A 23,909-nucleotide genomic window follows, 5' to 3' on the forward strand; every position below is an offset into this window, starting at 1 on the left:
TCCCCCCCTCTCTCCGTGAACCTATCCGGATGTCTCTTAAAGGCCACACCCGGCAGACCCTCCACACGCGAACCACCCCCTGCGTCAAATATTTGCCCCCCACCCCCGCTGTTGTCTTTTTTTAAACCCCTCGCCTTAGAAATGCGTCCCCACCCCTTCCCCACCCCACCCTGGTCTTGAACCCCCTCACCCCGAGGAAATAGACACCTTCCGTGAACCCGGCCGATGCCCCTCATGATTTTATAAACCTCTGTAAGGTCCCACCTCCCTCCAGCTCCAGTGAAACTGGTCCCAGTCTCTCTATCTCTCTCTCTCTCTCAAACGCCTCCCCAACCTCTCCCCATTCCCGGCAACGTCCCGGTTAATCCCTTCTGGGCCCTCTTCAGTGTGATACGATCCTCCCTGTAACAGGGTGACCGGGGCAGGCCAGAGGGCGCAAAAAAGGAACGCACCAATGTCCTTGCCCAACTCATTGGCTCACGGGGTTGGAGAAGGGGGCGCGGCGAAGGGGCAGGGTGGGATAGCAGAGATGGGTCGGGTAGAAGGGACTGGGTGGGATAGTAGAGATGGGTCGGGTAGAAGGAACTGGGTGGGATAGCAGAGACAGGGAGGGGGAAGAGACTGGGTGGGATAGCAGAGACAGGGAGGGGGAAGGGACTGGGTGGGATAGCAGAGACAGAGAAGGGGTAGGGACTAGATGGGATAGCAGAGAGGGGTGGGGGAAGGGATTGGGTGGGATAGCAGAGATGGGTCGGAAGAAGGGACTGGGTGGGATAGCAGAGAGGGGTGGGGGAAGGGATTGGGTGGGATAGCAGAGATGGGTCGGGGGAAGGGACTGGGTGGGATAGCAGAGAGGGGTGGGGGAAGGGACTGGGTGGGATAGCAGAGACAGGGAGGGGGAAGAGACTGGGTGGGATAGCAGAGATGGGGAAGGGGAAGGGACTGGGTGGGATAGCAGAGATGGGGCGCGGGAAGGGTCTGGGTGGGATAGCAGAGATGGGGAAGGGGAAGGGACTGGGTGGGATAGCAGAGATGGGGGCCGGGAAGGGTCTGGGTGGGATAGCAGAGATGGGGAAGAGGAAGAGACTGGGTGGGATAGCAGAGAGGGGTGGGGGAAGGGACTGGGTGGGATAGCAGAGATGGGGAAGGGGAAGAGACTGGGTGGGATAGCAGAGATGGGGAAGGGGAAGAGACTGGGTGGGATAGCAGAGAGGGGTGGGGGAAGGGACTGGGTGGGATAGCAGAGATGGGGAAGGGGAAGGGACTGGGTGGGATAGCAGAGATGGGGGGCGGGAAGGGTCTGGGTGGGATAGCAGAGATGGGGAAGAGGAAGAGACTGGGTGGGATAGCAGAGAGGGGTGGGGGAAGGGACTGGGTGGGATAGCAGAGATGGGGAAGGGGAAGAGACTGGGTGGGATAGCAGAGATGGGGAAGGGGAAGAGACTGGGTGGGATAGCAGAGAGGGGTGGGGGAAGGGACTGGGTGGGATAGCAGAGATGGGGAAGGGGAAGAGACTGGGTGGGATAGCAGAGATGGGGAAGGGGAAGGGACTGGGTGGGATAGCAGAGAGGGGTGGGGGAAGGGACTGGGTGGGATAGCAGAGAGGGGTGGGGGAAGGGACTGGGTGGGATAGCAGAAAGGGGTGGGGGAAGGGACTGGGTGGGATAGCAGAGAGGGGTGGGGGAAGGGACTGGGTGGGATAGCAGAGAGGGGTGGGGGAAGGGACCGGGTGGGATAGCAGAGAAGGGGAAGGGACTGGGTGGGATAGCAGAGAGGGCTGGGGGAAGGGACTGGGTGGGATAGCAGAGAGGGGTGGGGGAAGGGACTGGTGGGATAGCAGAGAGGGGTGGGGGAAGGGACTGGTGGGATAGCAGAGATGGGGAAGGGGAAGAGACTGGGTGGGATAGCAGAGAGGGGTGGGAGGAAGGGACTGGGTGGGATAGCAGAGAAGGGGAAGGGACTGGGTGGGATAGCAGAGAGGGCTGGGGGAAGGGACTGGGTGGGATAGCAGAGAGGGGTGGGGGAAGGGACTGGTGGGATAGCAGAGAGGGGTGGGGGAAGGGACTGGTGGGATAGCAGAGAGGGGTGGGGGAAGGGACTGGTGGGATAGCAGAGAGGGGTGGGGGAAGGGACTGGTGGGATAGCAGAGATGGGGAAGGGGAAGAGACTGGTGGGATAGCAGAGAGGGGTGGGAGGAAGGGACTGGTGGGATAGCAGAGATGGGGAAGGGGAAGAGACTGGTGGGATAGCAGAGATGGGGAAGGGGAAGGGACTGGGTGGGATAGCAGAGAGGGGTGGGGGAAGGGACTGGGTGGGATAGCAGAGATGGGGAAGGGGAAGGGACTGGGTGGGATAGCAGAGAGGGGTGGGGGAAGGGACTGGGTGGGATAGCAGAGAGGGGGAAGGGGAAGGGACTGGGTGGGATACCAGAGATGGGGAAGGGGAAGGGACTGGGTGGGATAGCAGAGAGGGGGAAGGGGAAGAGACTGGGTGGGATAGCAGAGAGGGGGAAGGGGAAGAGACTGGGTGGGATAGCAGAAAGGGGTGGGGGAAGGGACTGGGTGGGATAGCAGAGAGGGGTGGGGGAAGGGACTGGGTGGGATAGCAGAGATGGGGACGGGGAAGGGACTGGGTGGGATAGCAGAGATGGGGAAGGGGAAGGGACTGGGTGGGATAGCAGAGATGGGGAAGGGGAAGGGACTGGGTGGGATAGCAGATATGGGGAAGGGGAAGGGACTGGGTGGGATAGCAGAGAGGGGGAAGGGGAAGAGACTGGGTGGGATAGCAGAGAGGGGTGGGAGGAAGGGACTGGGTGGGATAGCAGAGATGGGGAAGGGGAAGGGACTGGGTGGGATAGCAGAGATGGGTGGGGGAAGGGACTGGGTGGGATAGCAGAGAGGGGTGGGGGAAGGGACTGGGTGGGATAGCAGAGATGGGGAAGGGGAAGGGACTGGGTGGGATAGCAGAGATGGGTGGGGGAAGGGACTGGGTGGGATAGCAGAGATGGGGAAGGGGAAGGGACTGGGTGGGATAGCAGAGATGGGGAAGGGGAAGGGACTGGGTGGGATAGCAGAGAGGGGTGGGAGGAAGGGACTGGGTGGGATAGCAGAGATGGGTGGGGGAAGGGACTGGGTGGGATAGCAGAGATGGGTGGGGGAAGGGACTGGGTGGGATAGCAGAGATGGGGAAGGGGAAGGGACTGGGTGGGATAGCAGAGATGGGGAAGGGGAAGGGACTGGGTGGGATAGCAGAGAGGGGTGGGAGGAAGGGACTGGGTGGGATAGCAGAGATGGGGAAGGGGAAGGGACTGGGTGGGATAGCAGAGATGGGGAAGGGGAAGGGACTGGGTGGGATAGCAGAGATGGGGCGGGGAGAAGGGACTGGGTGGGATAGCAGAGATGGGGCGGGGAGAAGGGACTGGGTGGGATAGCAGAGATGGGGCGGGGAGAAGGGACTGGGTGGGATAGCAGAGAGGGGTGGGGGGAAGGGACTGGGTGGGATAGCAGAGAGGGGTGGGGGAAGGGACCGGGTGGCATAGCAGAGAGGGGTGGGGGAAGGGACTGGTGGGATAGCAGAGAGGGGTGGGGGAAGGGACTGGTGGGATAGCAGAGAGGGGTGGGAGGAAGGGACTGGGTGGGATAGCAGAGAGGGGTGGGAGGAAGGGACTGGGTGGGATAGCAGAGAGGGGTGGGGGAAGGGACTGGTGGGATAGCAGAGATGGGGAAGGGGAAGGGACTGGGTGGGATAGCAGAGAGGGGTGGGGGAAGGGACTGGGTGGGATAGCAGAGATGGGGAAGGGGAAGGGACTGGGTGGGATACCAGAGATGGGGAAGGGGAAGTGACTGGGTGGGATAGCAGAGAGGGGTGGGAGGAAGGGACTGGGTGGGATAGCAGAGAGGGGTGGGGGAAGGGACTGGGTGGGATAGCAGAGATGGGGAAGGGGAAGGGACTGGGTGGGATAGCAGAGATGGGGAAGGGGAAGGGACTGGGTGGGATAGCAGAGAGGGGTGGGAGGAAGGGACTGGGTGGGATAGCAGAGAGGGGTGGGGGAAGGGACTGGGTGGGATAGCAGAGATGGGGAAGGGGAAGGGACTGGGTGGGATAGCAGAGATGGGTGGGGGAAGGGACTGGGTGGGATAGCAGAGATGGGGAAGGGGAAGGGACTGGGTGGGATAGCAGAGATGGGGAAGGGGAAGGGACTGGGTGGGATAGCAGAGAGGGGTGGGAGGAAGGGACTGGGTGGGATAGCAGAGAGGGGTGGGGGAAGGGACTGGGTGGGATAGCAGAGATGGGGAAGGGGAAGGGACTGGTGGGATAGCAGAGAGGGGTGGGGGAAGGGACTGGGTGGGATAGCAGAAAGGGGTGGGGGAAGGGACTGTGTGGGATAGCAGAGAGGGGTGGGAGGAAGGGACTGTGTGGGATAGCAGAGAAGAGGCAGGGGGAAGGGTTAGGGTGGGAGAGCAGAGACAGGAAGGGGGACGGGACTGGGTGGGATAGCAGAGAAGAGATGGGGGAAGGCACTGGGGTGGGATAGCAGCGACAGGAAGGGGGGAAGGGTCTGACCGTCCAACAGTGCGTCACTCCCTCAGTACTGACCCTCCGACAGTGCGGCACTCCCTCAGTACCGACCCTCCGACAGTGCGGCCCTCCCTCAGTACTGACCCTCCGACAGTGCGGCCCTCCCTCAGTACTGACCCTCCGACAGTGCGGCCCTCCCTCAGTACTGACCCTCCGACAGTGCGGCCCTCCCTCAGTACTGACCCTCCGACAGTGCGGGGCTCCCTCAGTACTGACCCTCCGACAGTGCGGGGCTCCCTCAGTACTGACCCTCCGACAGTGCGGGGCTCCCTCAGTACTGACCCTCCGACAGTGCTGCCCTCTCTCAGTAATGACCCTCCAACAGTGCAGCACTCCCTCAGCACTGACCCTCTGACAGTGCAGCCCTCCCTCAGTACTGACCCTCCAACAGTGCGGCACTCCCTCAGTACTGACCCTCCGACAGTGCAGCGCTCCCTCAGTACTGACCCTCCGACAGTGCGGCACTCCCTCAGTACTGACCCTCCGACAGTGCGGCACTCCCTCAGTACTGACCCTCCGACAGTGCAGCGCTCCCTCAGTACTGACCCTCCGACAGTGCGGCACTCCCTCAGTACTGACCCTCCGACAGTGCGGCACTCCGTCAGTACTGACCCTCCGACAGTGCAGCCCTCCCTCAGTACTTACCCTCCGACAGTGCGGCCCTCCCTCAGTACTGACCCTCCGACAGTGCGGCCCTCTCTCAGTACTGACCCTCCAACAGTGCAGCACCTCCTCAGTACTGACCCTTTGACAGTGCGGCCCTCCCTCAGTACTGACCCTCCGACAGTGCGGCACTCCCTCAGTACTGACCCTCCGACAGTGCGGCCCTCTCTCAGTACTGACCCTCCCACAGTGCGGCCCTCCCTCAGCACTGACCCTCTGACAGTGCGGCACTCCCTCAGTACTGACTCGCCGACAGTGTGGCACTCCCTCAGTACTGACTCGCCGACAGTGCGGCACTCCCTCAGTACTGACCCTCCGACAGTGCGGCACTCCCTCAGTACTGACCCTCCCACAGTGCGGTACTCCCTCAGAACTGACCCTCCGACAGTGTGGCACTCCCTCAGTACTGACCCTCCTACAGTGAGGCACTCCCTCAGTACTGACCCTCCAATAGTGTGGTACTCCCTTAGTACTGACCCTCTGACAGTGCGGGGCTCCCTCAGTACTGACCCTCCGACAGTGTGGCACTCTCTCAGTACTGACCCTCTGACAGTGCGGCACTCCCTCAGTACTGACCCTCCTACAGTGAGGCACTCCCTCAGTACTGACCCTCCGACAGTGTGGCACTCCCTCAGTACTGACCCTCCAACAGTGCGGGGCTCCCTCAGTACTGACCCTTTGACAGTGCGGCACTCCCTCAGTACTGACCCTCCTACAGTGAGGCACTCCCTCAGTACTGACCCTCCGATAGTGTGGCACTCCCTCAGTACTGACCCTCCAACAGTGCGGGGCTCCCTCAGTACTGACCCTTTGACAGTGTGGCACTCCCTCAGTACTGACCCTACGACAGTGCGGCACTCCCTCAGTACTGACCCTCCGACAGTGCGGGGCTCCCTCAGTACTGACCCTCCGACAGTGCGGCACTCCCTCAGTACTGACCCTCCGACAGTGCGGCACTCCCTCAGTACTGACCCTCAGACAGTGCAGCACTCCCTCAATACTGACCCTCCGACAGTGCGGCACTCCCTCAGTACTGACCCTCCGACAGTGCGGCACTCCCTCAGTACTGACCCTCCGACAGTGTGGCACTCCCTCAGTACTGACCCTCCGACAGTGCGGCCCTCCCTCAGTACTGACCCTCCGACAGTGCGGCACTCCCTCAGTACTGACCCTCCGACAGTGCGGCGCTCCCTCAGTACTGACCCTCCGACAGTGCGGCGCTCCCCCAGTACTGACCCTCCGACAGTGCGGCACTCCCTCAGTACTGACCCTCCGACAGTGCGGCACTCCCTCAGTACTGACCCTCCGACAGTGCGGCACTTCCTCAGTACTGACCCTCCGACATTGAGGCGCGCCTCAGTACTGACCCTCAGACAGTGTGGCACCTCCTCAGTACTGACCCTCCGACAGTGCCCACTCCCTCAGCACTGACCCTCTGACAGTGTGGCGCTCCCTCAGTACTGACCTTACGATAGTGCGGCACTCCCTCAGTACTTACCCTCCGACAGTGCGGCACCTCCTCAGTACTGACCCTCTGACAGTGTGACACTCCCTCAGTACTGACCCTCCGTCAGTGCGGCGCTCCCTCAGTACTGACCCTCCGACAGTGCGGCACTCCCTCAGTACTGACCCTCCGACAGTGCGGTCCTCCCTCAGTACTGACCCTCCGACAGTGCGGCACTCCGTCAGTACTGACCCTCAGACAGTGCGGCGCTCCCTCAGTACTGACCCTCCGACAGTGCGGCACTCCCTCAGTACTGACCCTCAGACAGTGCAGCACTCCCTCAATACTGACCCTCCGACAGTGCGGCACTCCCTCAGTACTGACCCTCCGACAGTGCAGCACTCCCTCAGTACTGACCCTCCGACAGTGCGGCGCTCCCTCAGTACTGATCCTCCGACAGTGCAGCCTTCCCTCAGTACTGACCCTCCGACAGTGCAGCACTCCCTCAGTACTGACCCTCCGACAGTGCGGCCCTCTCTCAGTACTGACCCTCCAACAGTGCAGCACCTCCTCAGTACTGACCCTTTGACAGTGCGGCACTCCCTCAGTACTGACCCTCCGACAGTGCGGCACTCCCCTCAGTACTGACCCTCCAACAGTGCAGCACCTCCTCAGTACTGACCCTTTGACAGTGCGGCACTCCCTCAGTACTGACCCTCCGACAGTGCGGCACTCCCTCAGTACTGATCCTCCGACAGTGCAGCCCTCCCTCAGTACTGACCCTCCGACAGTGCGGCCCTCTCTCAGTACTGACCCTCCAACAGTGCAGCACCTCCTCAGTACTGACCCTTTGACAGTGCGGCACTCCCTCAGTACTGACCCTCCGACAGTGCGGCACTCCCCTCAGTACTGACCCTCCAACAGTGCAGCACCTCCTCAGTACTGACCCTTTGACAGTGCGGCACTCCCTCAGTACTGACCCTCCGACAGTGCGGCACTCCCTCAGTACTGACCCTCCGACAGTGCGGCACTCCCTCAGTACTGACCCTCCAATAGTGTGGTATTCCCTTAGTACTGACCCTCTGACAGTACGGGGCTCCCTCAGTACTGACCCTTTGACAGTGCGGCACTCCCTCAGTACTGACCCTCCGATAGTGTGGCACTCTCTCAGTACTGACCCTCTGACAGTGCGGCACTCCCTCAGTACTGACCCTCCTACAGTGAGGCACTCCCTCAGTACTGACCCTCCGATAGTGTGGCACTCCCTCAGTACTGACCCTCCAACAGTGCGGGGCTCCCTCAGTACTGACCCTTTGACAGTGCGGCACTCCCTCAGTACTGACCCTCCGATAGTGTGGCACTCTCTCAGTACTGACCCTCTGACAGTGCGGCACTCCCTCAGTACTGACCCTCCTACAGTGAGGCACTCCCTCAGTACTGACCCTCCGATAGTGTGGCACTCCCTCAGTACTGACCCTCCAACAGTGCGGGGCTCCCTCAGTACTGACCCTTTGACAGTGCGGCACTCCCTCAGTACTGACCCTCCGACAGTGTGGCACTCCCTCAGTACTGACCCTACGACAGTGCGGCCCTCCCTCAGTACTGACCCTCCCACAGTGCAGCGCTCCCTCAGTACTGACCCTTTGACAGTGCGGCACTCCCTCAGTACTGACCCTCCGACAGTGCGGCACTCCCTCAGTACTGACCCTCCGACAGTGTGGCACTCCCTCAGTACTGACCCTACGACAGTGCGGCCCTCCCTCAGTACTGACCCTCCCACAGTGTGGCACTCCCTCAGTACTGACCCTACGACAGTGCCGCACTCCCTCAGTACTGACCCTCCTACAGTGAGGCACTCCCACAGTACTGACCCTCCTACAGTGCGGCACTCCCTCAGTACTGACCCTCCGACAGTGCGGCCCTCCCTCAGTACTGACCCTCCGACAGTGCGGCACTCCCTCAGTACTGACCCTCCGACAGTGCGGCGCTCCCTCAGTACTGACCCTCCGACAGTGCGGCGCTCCCCCAGTACTGACCCTCCGACAGTGCGGCACTCCCTCAGTACTGACCCTCCGACAGTGCGGCACTCCCTCAGTACTGACCCTCCGACAGTGCGGCACTTCCTCAGTACTGACCCTCCGACATTGAGGCGCGCCTCAGTACTGACCCTCAGACAGTGTGGCACCTCCTCAGTACTGACCCTCCGACAGTGCCCACTCCCTCAGCACTGACCCTCTGACAGTGCGGCGCTCCCTCAGTACTGACCTTACGATCGTGCGGCACTCCCTCAGTACTTACCCTCCGACAGTGCGGCACCTCCTCAGTACTGACCCTCTGACAGTGTGACACTCCCTCAGTACTGACCCTCCGTCAGTGCGGCGCTCCCTCAGTACTGACCCTCCGACAGTGCGGCACTCCCTCAGTACTGACCCTCCGACAGTGCGGTCCTCCCTCAGTACTGACCCTCCGACAGTGCGGCACTCCGTCAGTACTGACCCTCAGACAGTGCGGCGCTCCCTCAGTACTGACCCTCCGACAGTGCGGCACTCCCTCAGTACTGACCCTCAGACAGTGCAGCACTCCCTCAATACTGACCCTCCGACAGTGCGGCACTCCCTCAGTACTGACCCTCCGACAGTGCGGCACTCCCTCAGTACTGACCCTCCGACAGTGCGGCCCTCCCTCACTACTTACCCTCCGACAGTGCAGCACACCCTCAGTACTGACCCTCAGACAGTGCGGCCCTCCCTCAGTACTGACCCACCGACAGTGCGGCACTCCCCTCAGTACTGACCCTCCGACAGTGCAGCCCTCCCTCAGTACTGACCCTCCGACAGTGCGGCCCTCTCTCAGTACTGACCCTCCAACAGTGCAGCACCTCCTCAGTACTGACCCTTTGACAGTGCGGCACTCCCTCAGTACTGACCCTCCGACAGTGCGGCACTCCCTCAGTACTGACCCTCCGACAGTGCGGCCCTCCCTCAGTACTGACCCTCCGACAGTGCGGCACTCCCTCAGTACTGACCCTCCAATAGTGTGGTATTCCCTTAGTACTGACCCTCTGACAGTACGGGGCTCCCTCAGTACTGACCCTTTGACAGTGCGGCACTCCCTCAGTACTGACCCTCTGACAGTGCGGCACTCCCTCAGTACTGACCCTCCTACAGTGAGGCACTCCCTCAGTACTGACCCTCCGATAGTGTGGCACTCCCTCAGTACTGACCCTCCAACAGTGCGGGGCTCCCTCAGTACTGACCCTTTGACAGTGCGGCACTCCCTCAGTACTGACCCTCCGACAGTGTGGCACTCCCTCAGTACTGACCCTACGACAGTGCGGCCCTCCCTCAGTACTGACCCTCCCACAGTGCGGCGCTCCCTCAGTACTGACCCTCCGACAGTGCAGCCCTCCCTCAGTACTGACCCTCCGACAGTGCGGCCCTCCCTCAGTACTGACCCTCCGACAGTGCGGCACTCCCTCAGTACTGAACCTCCGACAGTGCGGCACTCCCTCAGTACTGATCCTCCGACAGTGCCGCACTCCCTCAGTACTGACCCTCCGACAGTGCGGCACTCCCTCAGTACTGACCTTACGATAGTGCGGCACTCCCGCAGTACTTACCCTCCGACAGTGCAGCACTCCCTCAGTACTGACCCTCAGACAGTGCGGCACTCCCTCAGTACTGACCTTCCGACAGTGCGGCCCTCCCTCAGTACATGACCCTCCGACAGTGCGGCACTCCCTCAGCACTGACCCTCCGACAGTGCGGCACTCCCTCAGTACTGACCTTACGATAGTGCGGCACTCCCTCAGTACTGACCATCCGACAGTGCGGCACTCCCTCAGTACTGACCCTCCGACCGTGCGGCACTCCCTCAGTACTGACCTTACGATAGTGCGGCTCTCCCTCAGTACTGACCCTCCGACAGTGCGGCACTCCCTCAGTACTGACCCTCCGACAGTGCGGCACTCCCTCAGTACTGACACTCCGACAGTGCGGCACTCCCTCAGTACTTACCCTCCGACAGTGCAGCACTCCCTCAGTACTGATCCTCCGACAGTGCCGCACTCCCTCAGCACTGAACCTCCGACAGTGCGGCACTCCCTCAGTACTGACCCTCCGACAGTGCGGCACTCCCTCAGTACTGACCTTACGATAGTGCGGCACTCCCTCAGTACGGACCCTCCGACAGTGCGGCACTCCCTCAGTACTGACCCTCCGACAGTGCGGCACTCCCTCAGTACTGACCCTCCGACAGTGCGGCACTCCCTCAGTACTGACCCTCCGACAGTGCGGCACTCCCTCAGTACTGATCCTCCGACAGTGCCGCACTCCCTCAGTACTGACCCTCCGACAGTGCGGCACTCCCTCAGTACTGATCCTCCGACAGTGTGGCACTCCCTCAGCACTGACCCTCCGACAGTGCGGCACTCCCTCAGTACTGACCCTCCGACAGTGCGGCACTCCCTCAGTACTGACCTTACGATAGTGCGGCACTCACTCAGTACTTACCCTCCGACAGTGCGGCAGTCCCTCAGGACTGACCCTCCGACAGTGCGGCACTCCCTCAGTACTTTCCCTCCGACAGTGCGGCACTCCCTCAGTACTGACCCTCCGACAGTGCGGCCCTCCCTCACTACTTACCCTCCGACAGTGCAGCACACCCTCAGTACTGACCCTCAGACAGTGCCCACTCCCTCAGTACTGACCCTCAGACAGTGTGGCACTCCCTCAGTACTGACCGTCCGACAGTGCGGCACTCCCTCAGTACTGACCCTCCGACAGTGCGGCACTCCCTCAGTACTGATTCTCCGATAGTGTGGCACTCTCTCAGTATTGACCCGCCGACAGTGTGGCACTCCCTCAGTACTGACCCTCCGATAGTGAGGCTCTCCCTCAGTACTGACCCTCCGACCGTGCGGCACTCCCTCAGTACTGACCCTCCGACAGTGCGGCCCTCCCTCAGTACTGACCCTCCGACAGTGCGGCACTCCCTTAGTACTGACCCTCTGACAGTGCGGCCCTCCCTCAGCACTGGCCTTCGACAGTGCGGCACTCCCTCAGTACTGACCCTCCGACAGTGTGGCCCTCCCTCAGTACTGACCCTCCGACAGTGCGGCACTCCCTTAGTACTGACGCTCTGACTGTGCGGCCCTCCCTCAGCTCTGGCCTTCGACAGTGCGGCACTCCCACAGTACTGCCCCTCAACAGTGCAGCGCTCCCTCAGTGTTGGGGGAGCACCGCACTGTTGGCGGGTCAGAACTGAGGAAGTGCCGCACTGTCGGAGGGTCAGTACTGAGGGAGGGCCGCACTGTCGGAGGGTCAGTACTGAGGGAGTGCCGCACTGTCGGAGGGTCAGTACTGAGGGAGTGCCGCACTGTCGGAGGGTCAGTACTGAGGGAGCGCCGCACTGTCGGAGGGTCAGTACTGAGGGAGTGCCGCACTGTCGGAGGGTCAGTGCTGAGGGAGGGCCGTACTGTCGGAGGGTCAGTACTGAGGGAGCTGCGCAGTGTCGGAGGGTCAGTACTGAGGGAGTGCCGCACCGTCGGTGGGTCAGTACTGAGGGAGTGCCGCACTGTCGGAGGGGTCAGTACAGAGGGAGTGCCGCACTGTCGGAGGGTCAGTACTGAGGGAGTGCCGCACTGTCGGAGGGGTCAGTACAGAGGGAGCGCCGCACTGTCGGAGGGTCAGTACTGAGGGATTGCAGCACTGTCGGAGTGTCAGTCCTGAGGGATTGCCGCACTGTCGGAGGGTCAGTCCTGAGGGATTGCCGCACTGTCGGAGGGTCAGTACTGAGGGATTGCAGCACTGTCGGAGGGTCAGTCCTGAGGGAGTGCTGCACTGTCGGAGTGTCAGTCCTGAGGGAGTGCCGCACTGTCGGAGGGTCAGTACTGAGGGTGTGTCGCACTGTCGGAGGGTCAGTACTTAGGGAGTGCCGCACTGTCGGAGGGTCAGTACTGAGGGATTGCAGCACTGTCGGCGGGTCAGTCCTGAGGGAGTGCTGCACTGTCGGAGTGTCAGTCCTGAGGGAGTGCCGCACTGTCGGAGGGTCAGTACTGTTAAGACTCTGGGTAAACCCTTCTGCGAATTTAAACCAAAAACACAGAGAAGCTCACCTTGCTTTGTAATCCAGTCAAGTATGATTGACAGAGAACCTCCAAACTCCTCGTATTTCAAGAAAATTCTCAACGTTGTGTTATTTAAGTCCAAGTTAAAATAAGACAGCATTAAAGAACAACTCTGTCCACTGTAACCCTCGTTTGGGAGATCGATTTATCTCATTCCGCCCCTCCAGCAATATGCTGATCCGATATGCTCCTCCCCCACCCGATTAAGTTTCCCAAAAAAATTCCAAAAAACCAGTTAGCTGCGTCGATCCTCCTGTGTCTCTCTCTCTGTCTTCCTTTCTTTGGTCTTCTGCTTCAGATTGCAGATGGACAGGTACCTTCCTGGGAGCGATTGTCCGGGCGCAGTCTCTCGTTGCTTTTTGCCACTCTGTCCAACTGTTCAAAACCCCGACATTATATCCCCCAAAACATCGGATTGTCTCATCGGCTCGACGTTGTCGAAACATTAAAATTGAAATTCGATTGGATTTTGGTATCTTGGGGCATAATTTAATGTGACTGGCCAAATTCGAATTTGCTGTGTCGCATGGCAACTCAGGTCCAGCTGTTTGGTTCACGGTCAAATGTTACATTTTTAAAATATCTCGGCACACCAAGTCCATGCAGCTTCTTCTCACTCTCTCAAAGGTACAGTCCATACCTACACTTCATAACACCTCCCTCCCCTTCAGAATAAAATGAACCATCAGAATGAAAAGATGGCTTAATTTGTTTAACCTATTCCTTAACCACATTCCCATGACATACATTCATATTAACTTCTTCCCATATCTACATAACATTGAATCAATACCAACCTCATCTGCACTTTACCAGTTAAATCCAAAATGACGCATCTGTGATTACATTCTTACATGGACAATTTGTAAATTAGAAGTCTGTAACATAAGACTCCAATGAAATGGTCTCATATTCTTGTCTTTAAAGCGTTCCAACAATGTCAGCGGATTGTGATCCGTATGCGTACGGTCTCTGGCACATTATTCCTGACATAGAATCATAGAGATGCACAGCTCAGAAACAGACCCTTCGGTCCAACCCGTCCATGCTGACCCAGATATCCCAACCCAATCTAGTCCCACCTGCCAGCACCCGGCCCATATCCCCCCCAAACCCTTCCTATTCATATACCCATCCAGATGCCTCTTAAATGCTGTAATTGTACCAGCCTCCACCACATCCTCTGGCAGCTCATTCCATACACGTACCACCCTCTGTGTGAAAAAGTTGCCCCATAGCTCTCTTTTGTATCTTTCCCCACTCACCCTAAACCTATGCCCCTCTCGTTAATGTTGTGAGGCTCAGTACCAAACTCAATAGATCCTTTTCGATTGTGGAGTATTTCCTGTTGAGTTTCTTCGAAAAGTAACCAACTGGCTGTTCAATCCCATCCTCATATTCCTGTTGGAGTATAGCTCCAATTCCTATGTCACTAGCGTCGATGGCAACTTTAAAAGGTTTTGAAATGTTTGGGGTGGCTCAAAGGGGTTTGGTGGTTGATATCGATTTCAAATGGTCGAATGCCTCCTGGCATTGTCCTGTCCTCCGAAACTTTGTGTTCACCCTCAGCAAATCAGGTTAACAGTGCCGCTACAACTGCGGAAGTTGGGAACAAACTTCCGATAGAATCCGCTGAATCCGAGGAATCGAAGCCCTTCTTTCTTCGAGGTGTTGATCGTGGAAATTCCTCGATGGTCTTCGTCTTTGCCTTCCCTGGGGTCAACCTTCCGTGACCGATGTTATGACCCAGGAAGGTCACCTCAGCTTTCACGAATTCAGTTTTGTTTAAGTTTTGCCCCCCTGTAGAGGTTCAAAGAGCCCTGCCAACTGTACCATGTAATCTTTCCAGGCCTTACTAAAGATCACTACATCGCCCAAACAGTTTGTTAACCAAGAAACAACTCTGTTCATGATTCTTTGGAATGTGGTTGGTGCGTTCTTCATTCCAAAGGGCATGACTTTAAACTGATATAGCCCATTTTGGGATGGGTTACAAACGCAGAAATTTCTTTCACCATCTCTGATAAAGGTACCTGCCAGTAACCACACAGTAAGTCCAACTTGGTGATGTAACTGGCGTGTCTGACTCTCTTGATCCAGTCCTTCAATCTCGGAATTGGATATGAGTCCGATTTTGTAATGGCGCTGACCTTCCCACAATCCATGCGTTGAGTCCCATTCAGTGTGGGAACTAAGACGATCGGCAAACTCCACGTGTTCTGGCTCAGTTTGATGATGTTCTCGTCGAGCATGGCCTCCACCTCCATCTGGACCTGTCTGGCTTTGACAGGATTGAGTCAATAGGGGTGTTGTTTTATTGGCGCAGCATTCCCTTCATCTACCTCATGTACAATAGCATTAGTCCTCCCCACCCGATTCTTACACAAATCCTTATTCTGCAGCAACAAACCTTTCAAATGCATTTTATGCTCCTGAGACAGAGAGCTTACTAACCTATCACCTGTCTCCTAACCGAACCTCAACTCCTTCATGTTTCTCTTTGTGCTTTTTATTTTGAGCTGTGACTTATGACAGTTCTTTCTCTCTACTATAATACAGTTTCAACATATTCACATGACATACCCGGTGCAGTTTTTTTTTCCCTATCTGGTACCAATTAGTTCACCTGACTCAATGTTTTCTCAATGTGAGAGGGACCACTAAACCTGGCTTTGAAGGGATCTCCTATCACTGGTAACAGGACTAACACGCCATCCCCTCGGGGAAAATGTCCGCGTCTCAGAGCTTTTATCTGCCCCCTGCACCATTCTGGACTGTGCTCTCTTTCGGTGTTAACTCAACGACTCGATTTAATCTCTCCCTCAGCTCCGATATATAATCTCGACGTGAGACTTTGGTCCTGTCAATTTTCCCTTCATTAGATTCAAAGGGCCTCCCACCTCATGATAGAATATGAACTCAAAGGGAGCGAACGGAGTAGATTCATTTGGGGCACCTCTCAAACAATACCGATGAGATATCTTTATCATTCGGGTATTCCTGACAGTACGTTCTCAAGCATGGTCTTCACGGTCTTATGCCCCCTTTTATAAAGCTCCCTGGGATTCAGGATGATACGCACTGGATTCTACCTAAGCTATCCATAACCTCCTTAACCAGCCTAGCAGGGAAACCTTGACCCTTGGTCGGAATGAATCTCTCTGGGTAGCCCATGTCGCGTGAAGAAAGACCCGTCCACCCCCTTTTCTTGCCTTAATACTCCGTAATGGAATTGCCTCCGGAAATAGACAATAGACAATAGACAATAGATGCAGGAGTAGGCCATTCAGCCCTTTGAGCCTGTACCACCATTCAATATGATCATGGCTGATCATCCTTAATCAGTATCCTGTTCCTGCCTTATCTCCATAACCCTTGATTCCCCAATCCTTGAGAGCTCTATCCAACTCTTTCTTAAATGAATCCAGATACTGGGCCTCCACTGCCCTCTGGGGCAGAGCATTCCACACAGCCACCACTCTCTGGGTGAAGTAGTTTCTCCTCATCTCTGTCCTAAATGGCCTACCCCATATTTTTAAGTTGTGTCCTCTGGTTCGGCACTCCCCCATCAACGGAAATATGTTCCCTCCTGCCAGAGTGTCCAATCCTTTCATAATCCTATACGTTTCAATCAGATCCCCTCTCAGTCTTCTAAACTCAAGGGTATACAAGCCCAGTCGCTCCAGTCTTTCAGCGTAAGGTAATCCCGCCATTCCAGGAATTGACCTCGTGAACCTACGCTGCACTCCCTCAATAACCAGAATGTCTTTCCTCAAATTTGGAGACCAGAACTGTACACAGTACTCCAGGTGTGGTCTCACCAGGGCCCTGTACAGCTGCAGAAGCACCTCTTTGCTTCTATACTCAATCCCTCTTGTTATGAAGGCCAGCATGCTATTAGCCTTCTTCACGACCTGCTGTACCTGCATGCTTGCCTTCATTGACTGGTGGACAAGAACACCCAGATCTCTCTGAACAGCCCCTTTACCTAATTTGATACCATTGAGGTAGTAATCTGCCTTCCTGTTCTTGCCACCAAAGTGGATAACCAGACATTTATCCACATTAAACTGCATCTGCCATGCATCTGCCCACTCACCTAACTTGTCCAGGTCACCCTGTAATCTCCTAACATCCTCATCACATTTCACCCTACCACCCAGCTTTGTGTCATCAGCAAATTTGCTAATGTTATTGCTGATACCATCTTCTATATCATTAACATATATTGTAAAAAGCTGCGGTCCCAGCACTGATCCCTGCGGTACCCCACTGGTCACTGCCTGCCATTCCGAAATGGAGCCGTTTATCACTACCCTTTGTTTCCTATTAGCCAACCAATTCTCTATCCAATCTAGTACTTTGCCCCCAATCCCGTGCGCCCTAATTTTACTCACTAACCTATTGTGTGGGACTTTATCAAAAGCTTTCTGAAAGTCCAGGTACACTACATCCACTGGATCTCCCTCGTCCATCTTCCGAGTTACATCCTCAAAAAATTCAAGAAGATTAGTCAAGCATGATTTCCCCTTCATAAATCCATGCTGACTCTGTCCTATCCTGTTACTATTATCCAGATGTGCCGTAATTTCATCCTTTATAATAGACTCCAGCATCTTTCCCACCATTGAGGTCAGACTAACTGGTCTATAATTTCCTGCTTTCTCCTGCCCACCCTTCTCAAAAAGTGGCACAACATTAGCCGCCCTCCAATCCTCAGGAACCGACCCCGATTCTATTGAACTCTGGAAAATAATCACCAGCGCATCCACGATTTCCCGAGCCACCTCCTTCAGTACCCTGGGATGTAGACCATCAGGCCCCGGAGACTTATCAACCTTCAGACCTAACAGTCTCTCCAACACCAAATCCTGGCAAATATAAATTCCCTTCAGTTCAGGTCCTTCAGCCACTGTTACCTCAGGGAGATTGCTTGTGTCTTCCCCAGTGAACACAGATCTGAAATACCCATTTAATTCCTCTGCCATTTCTTTGTTCCCAGTAATATATTCCCCTGTTTCTGTCTTCAAGGGCCCAATTTTAGTCTTAACCATTTTTATGCCTTTCACATACCTAAAAAAGCTTTTACTATCCTCCTTTATATTATTGGCCAGTTTACCTTTGTACCTCATTTTTTCTCTGCGTATTTCCTTCTTACTAATCCTCTGTTGTTCTTTAAAAGCTTCCCAGTCCTCCGTTTTCCCACTTATCTTTGCTATGTTATACTTTTTCTCTTTTAACTTTATCTGTTTCTTAACTTCCCTCGTCAGCCACGGCCGCCCATGTCTCCTCCTGGGATCTTTCTTCCTTTTAGGAATGAACTGATCCTGCAACTTCTGCATTATACACAGAAATATCCGCCATTGTTCCTCCACGGTCTTCCCTGTTAAGGTATTGAACCATTGAACTTTGGCCAGCTCCTCCCTCATAGCTCCATAGTTCCCTTTATTCAACAGAAATACTGTCACTTCCGATTGTACCCTCTCCCTTTCAAATTGCAGATTGAAGCTTATTGTATTATGGTCACTACTTCCCAATGGCTCCTTCACTTCGAGGTCCCTGACCAATTCTGGTTCGTTACCCAACACCAGATCCAGAATTGCCTTCTCCCCGGTCGGCTCCAGCACCAGCTGTTCTAAGAATCCATCTCTGAGGCACTCCACAGTCTCTTTCTTGATGTCCAATACCATCCTGATTCTCCCAGTCTACCTGCATGTTGAAATCCCCCATAACAACTGTAGTAACATCTTTGCGACAGGCCAATTTCAGCTCCTGATTCAACTTACCTCCGACATCCAGACTATTGTTTGGGGGCATGTAGATGACTCCCATGAGGGTCTTTTTACCCTTCGTATTTCTCAGCTCTATCCACACTGACTCTACATCCCCTGACTCTAGGTCCCCCTGCGCAAGGGACTGAATATCCTCCCTTACCAACAAGGCCACCCGACCCTCTCTGCCCGTTAGTCTGTCCTTACGATGTGTAGCCTTGAATATTCATTTCCCAGGCCCTGTCCCCATGAAGCCACATCTCAGTTATCCCCACAATATCGTATCTGCCAATTTCCAAAAGAGCCTCAAGTTCATCCACCTTGTGTCTAATGCTTTGTGCATTCATATATAGAATTTTTAATTTGTTACTGCTCTCACCCTTCCCTCAACCCTTATTTCACTCAACTTTACAGCATGATGCCTTTTCCAGTTTTCTGCCTCCTTGATACAGTTGTCTTTCTTGACTTCTCTTGTTCTAACTACCCCTTCAATTTCCGTTTTAAACATCCAGCTTGTCCCCTCCCCCCCGCTACTTAGTTTAAATGTAGCGGTGTTGCAGCAGAAAACCTGCCTGCCAGAATGCTGATCCCTAACCTATTAAGGTGCAAGCCGTCTCTCTTGTAGAATTTATGGTTACCATAAAATATACCCCAGTGATCCAAGAACTTGAAACCTTGCCTCCTGCACCAGTTCCCCAGCCACACGTTCAAGTCCATTATCTCCCGGTTTCTGGCCACACTAGCCCGAGGAACTGGAAGCAAACTGGAGATAACCACCTTGGACATCCTGCTTTTTAGCCTTCTTCCTAGTTCTCCGAAGTCTCGCTGTAGTATGTTCCTCCTCTTCTTCCCGACATCATTTGTGCCGACGTGTACCACCACCTCGGGCTCTTCACCCTCGTCCTTGAGGATGTCCTGCACTCTGTCCGCGATGTCTTTCACTCTAGCACCAGGAAGGCAACACACCATCCTTAAATCCCGTCTGCTGCCACAAAAACCCCGGTCAGTTCCTCTCACGATGGAGTCCCCTATTACCACGGCTCTGTGCGATGTCCGACTCTTCCGCTCTGCTTCTGCGGCGACTTTTGATTGACAAACATGGCCGCCTTGCAAACTGGCAGTGTCATCAGACTCTACTGTTTCCAAAAGCTTCAACTTGTTCCTGACAGAGACCCACCCATGATGGTTAACTGGTTCCCACTTTTCGTTTTGGGGAGGGGACCGACACAATCAATTCCAGCCCGTGTGAAAGGTTCTTCAACTGGGGGAATTGGCAACAAAACGTGCTGGCTTTACTGTGGCTAAACCCGCCATTTGGCACGCCTGACACATACGGCAAATGTTAACCACATCCTTGTGCATTCCAGGCCAATAAAAATGTTTTTTTTGTACCTTAGCCTGGGTCTGTTGTACCCAGAGGTGACCTCTCACAGGTAGTTCATGTGCTACCCGTAACACAAGCTGCTGCCCTTCGGCCCATTTCCCCTCTGCACTAACCCACCGTGGTCTCCATTTCCATCTTCGGATTCTATCTTTCAGATCATATCCCTCTGGAGTGTTGTCTGCCTTGTTTTCAGAATATGCACCCACAGATATATCTTTTATCGTCTTGTCTTGCTATTGCAAGTCCTTTCGCCTTTCAGGATTAAACACTTCTGCCCTGTTCAGTATTTTTCCTGCACCATTACGTCAAACGGGGTGTCCACAAACTGAACCTCAGCTCCTTCATCTTTCTCTTTGTGCTGTGACTTATGACAGCGGGACCTGGTCTGGGAAAGTACCAGGATATTTCTGTTCGAACTCCTCGGTTTCTGAGTCTACCTCGGGGCTTCTCCACAACAAGGGGGTGTCGCTCCCACCTTGGACCCTCCCGAATCGTTCCCGAGAACAAACCGGGTTCCCGGAAGCGACACTCTGTCGATCACCCCCCCACTGTCACATCCCCAGTCTTGGACGTGGCACTCCAACCCGATCTTACGGAAGAGGGGGGGGGGAAAACGCTACATTTCTGTCCATGTGTCCCACAAAATTACCCCACTCTCGGGTAACAGATCGGAAAGTGTGCAAATACGCTCAACTCTTACTCGGAACGAATGGTTAGATCCTGTATCTCTCAGAATGATAACTTCTTGTCCTTCCCCCCCTGTTCTTTCTGAGTAAACTTTACCCACAGAGGCGAATTCTTTGGAGAGGTCAGATACTAACCCCATACCCAGCCCCTGCCCGGGCTGTGCACCCTCCTGCAGCTCCTCAGCTCTTCTTGGGGTCTCCTTTACTACCTTCACCAATGCCACGGTCTTGGCTTCTTTTACCACATCTTTTCCCACAATGCCTTCCTTTAACGGCCAGCGCTGTGACTCTCCGTGTCCCCACTTTACCAGAGTGGAAACCTTTCACCTCCCTTCCACTCTCTTGGGCTTCTTTTTGTCCTGTGGTAAAATCTTATCAGTGCTCTCTCACCCTTGGTTTCGGAGTGTAGGATCTCCCCTTTCTCCCAACTTCTATCCCTCACAGGACGAAGTTCTGGCCGGAAGCGTGCCTTCTGCACCAGCATGTACTCATCTGCTAATTCTGCTGCCCTTCTTGCTTCCTGAACTTTCTGTCCCTCCACGTGAATTCTTACCATCTCTGGAAATGAGATTTTAAACTCCTCCTGCAGAATAATCTCTCTTAGACACTCATAGATCTTATTTATCTTTAAGGCCCACACCCATCCATCAAAATGACTCTTTGAAACTCAACATACGTCTGACCTGGTTCCTTCCTTATGATTCTGAACCGTTGGTCTGTACGCTTCTGGTACCAATTCATTCGCACTTAAAATAGCCTGTTTGACCTCTTGATAACCTCTTGACCCCTAACCTGACAGCGCGGCCAATACCTCTTTTTCTCTCCTTTTCGTCTCTCTCTCTTTGTCCAGCTAAGACCCTTCTCTCTCTCTCTTTCTCTCTCCCTCTCTCTTTCCTCTCCCTCTCTCTCTCTCTCTCTCTTTGTTTATCTTCTAACTCCATTTTCCTCACTTGGACTTTAAGGTTTTCGAACTCGACTGCACTTGCCTGTTTCTCTGACGCACCCAAGTGTTGGAACACTTTACTTTTTCCTTTGATTAAACCCAATTCTGACCTCTTTGCGAATTCGAAGAGTATGGTCTTTTCTTTTCTTTATGAACTTCCTTGGCAAATTTGGGGATCACCTTCAAAACCCCAGAACCCCTCTTTAAGCCGTTTTAAGAGACATTTCTGTCACTGTTAATTTAACCAACCACAAGTCATCAGAAGTAAACAAATTGTCTCACCTATCTTTAATTTAAAGATTACCGTCACTAACTTGCAAGTGTTTAAATGTACTGGACTTATTGGTACCCCCGATCTATTCAAATCTGTCCAACTCTTGGACGGGAACCAGCTAAACCTATTCGAATCCTTCACGAGTCCCCAGACTGTTTTGACACGGGGTAAATTTGCTCATTTACCTTCTGCTAATTTAAACCGAACACCTAGAAAAGTTCACCTCGTATCGTAATCTGACCAAGTATGAGAGACAGAGAACGACCCAACTCCTACTGTTTAAAGAAAAAGTTGACACTTTAGTCTTCAACTCCAAAGAAAAGAACATTAAACAACAACTCTCTGTCAACCTCCCTTGACTTACTGACTGCCCACTTTACAAGAAGGTACTGATTCGATTAAATAAAAAGCCCTGATTAAGACACAAAACAAAAATTTCAAATTTCAAAGCCAGTCAGCTGTGCCGATTTGCCTCTGAATTTTCCTTTGTAGATTTTTCTGGTGCTTCTCTTCGGATTTCTACTGCACGTATCGCAGATGAACAGGTTTCAGAGAGCGATTCTGCGCGCAGTCTGTTGGTGCTATTTGCCAGTCTGGCTAACGGTTCAAAATGCACAATTGTTATGCCACAAAACTTCGGACCGTGTCATTGCTTTCTGTCGTCGAAACCGACAAAATCAACTACGATTGGATTTTGGTATCTTGGGGCAAAACGGAAACTGATCAGCCGAATTCCAAATTGTTGTGTCCTAAAGCAGCAGCTCAGTTGGTGGTCCCACAGCCAAATGTTACATCTGTAAATTTCTCAGCACACACTGTGTTTGTTATGTCTGTGTTAGCTTTTACTCTCTCTAAAAGGGACTTTTTACACCGACAACTCCACAACAGCATTGAACACGTGCTGTCCCTGTCCTGGGAGTGTTTGATGGGGGACAGTGTAGAGGGAGCTTTACTCTGTATCTCACCCCGTGCTGTCCCTGTCCTGGGAGTGTTTGATGGGAGACAGTGTAGAGGAAGCTTTACTCTGTATCTAACCCCGTGCTGACCCTGTCCTGGGAGTGTTTGATGAGCGACAGTGTAGAGGGAGCTTTACTCTGTATCTAACCCCATGCTGTCCTGTTCTGGGAGTGTTTGAAGGGGACAGTGTAGAGAGAGCTTTACTCTGTATCTAACCCTGTGCAATCCCAGTCCTGGGAGTGTTTGATGAGGACAGTGTAGAGAGAGCTTTACTCTGTATATAACCCCTTGCTGTCCCTGTACTGGGAGTTTTGATGATGGGACAGTGCAAAGGGAGCTTAACTCTGTATCTAACCCCGTGCTGTCCCTGTTCTAGGAGTGTTTGATGGGGGGCAGTGTATATGGAGCATTACTCTGTATCTAACCCCGTGCTGGCCCTGTCCTGGGAGTATTTGTTGGGGGAGAGTGTAGAGGGAGCTTTACTCTGTATCTAACCCTGTACTGTCCCTGACCTGGGATTGTTTGTTGGGGGAGAGTGTAGAGGAAGGTTTACTCTGTATCCAACCACCGTGCTTTCCCTGTCCTGGGAGTGATTCAATGGGACACTGTAGAGGAAGCTTTACTCTGTATCTAACCCCGTGCTGTCCCTGTCCTGGGAGTGGTTGATGGGGGAACAGTGTAGAGGGAGCTTTACTCTGTATCTAACCCCATGCTGTCCCTGTCTTGGGAGTGGTTGATGGGGGAACAGTGTAGAGGGAGCTTAACTCTGCATCTAACCTCGTGCTGTCCCTGTCCTGGGAGAATTTGATGGGGGACAGTGTAGAGGGAGCTTTACTCTGTATCTAACCCCGTGCTGTCCCTGTCCTGGGAGTGTTTGATGGGGGGACAGTGTAGAGGGAGCTTTACTCTGTATCTAACCCCGTGCTGTCCCTGTCCTGGGAGTGTTTGATGGGGGGACAGTGTAGAGGGAGCTTTACTCTGTATCTAACCCCGTGCTGTCCCTGTCCTGGGAGTGTTTGATGGGGACAGTGTAGAGGAAGCTTTACTCTGTATCTAACCCCGTGCTGTCCCTGTCCTGGGAG

At 54.5% G+C, this 23,909-nt stretch overlaps 1 protein-coding gene across 1 annotated transcript in view; it reads right to left on the reverse strand.

Annotated features, from left to right (window-relative positions):
* LOC140468682 (immunoglobulin superfamily member 8-like) overlaps positions 1 to 18,644 on the reverse strand; it is a 43,050-nt gene extending 24,406 nt beyond the window's left edge. The window contains exon 1 of the mRNA XM_072564757.1: positions 18,599 to 18,644. Within this exon, the coding sequence (XP_072420858.1) occupies positions 18,599 to 18,644 (46 nt within the window). The remainder of the gene's footprint in view (positions 1 to 18,598) is intronic.
* Between the last annotated feature and the right edge of the window lie 5,265 nt (positions 18,645 to 23,909).

Source organism: Chiloscyllium punctatum, chromosome 47, assembly GCF_047496795.1.
Source record: "Chiloscyllium punctatum isolate Juve2018m chromosome 47, sChiPun1.3, whole genome shotgun sequence".
In the NCBI taxonomy this organism is placed as follows: domain Eukaryota; kingdom Metazoa; phylum Chordata; class Chondrichthyes; order Orectolobiformes; family Hemiscylliidae; genus Chiloscyllium; species Chiloscyllium punctatum.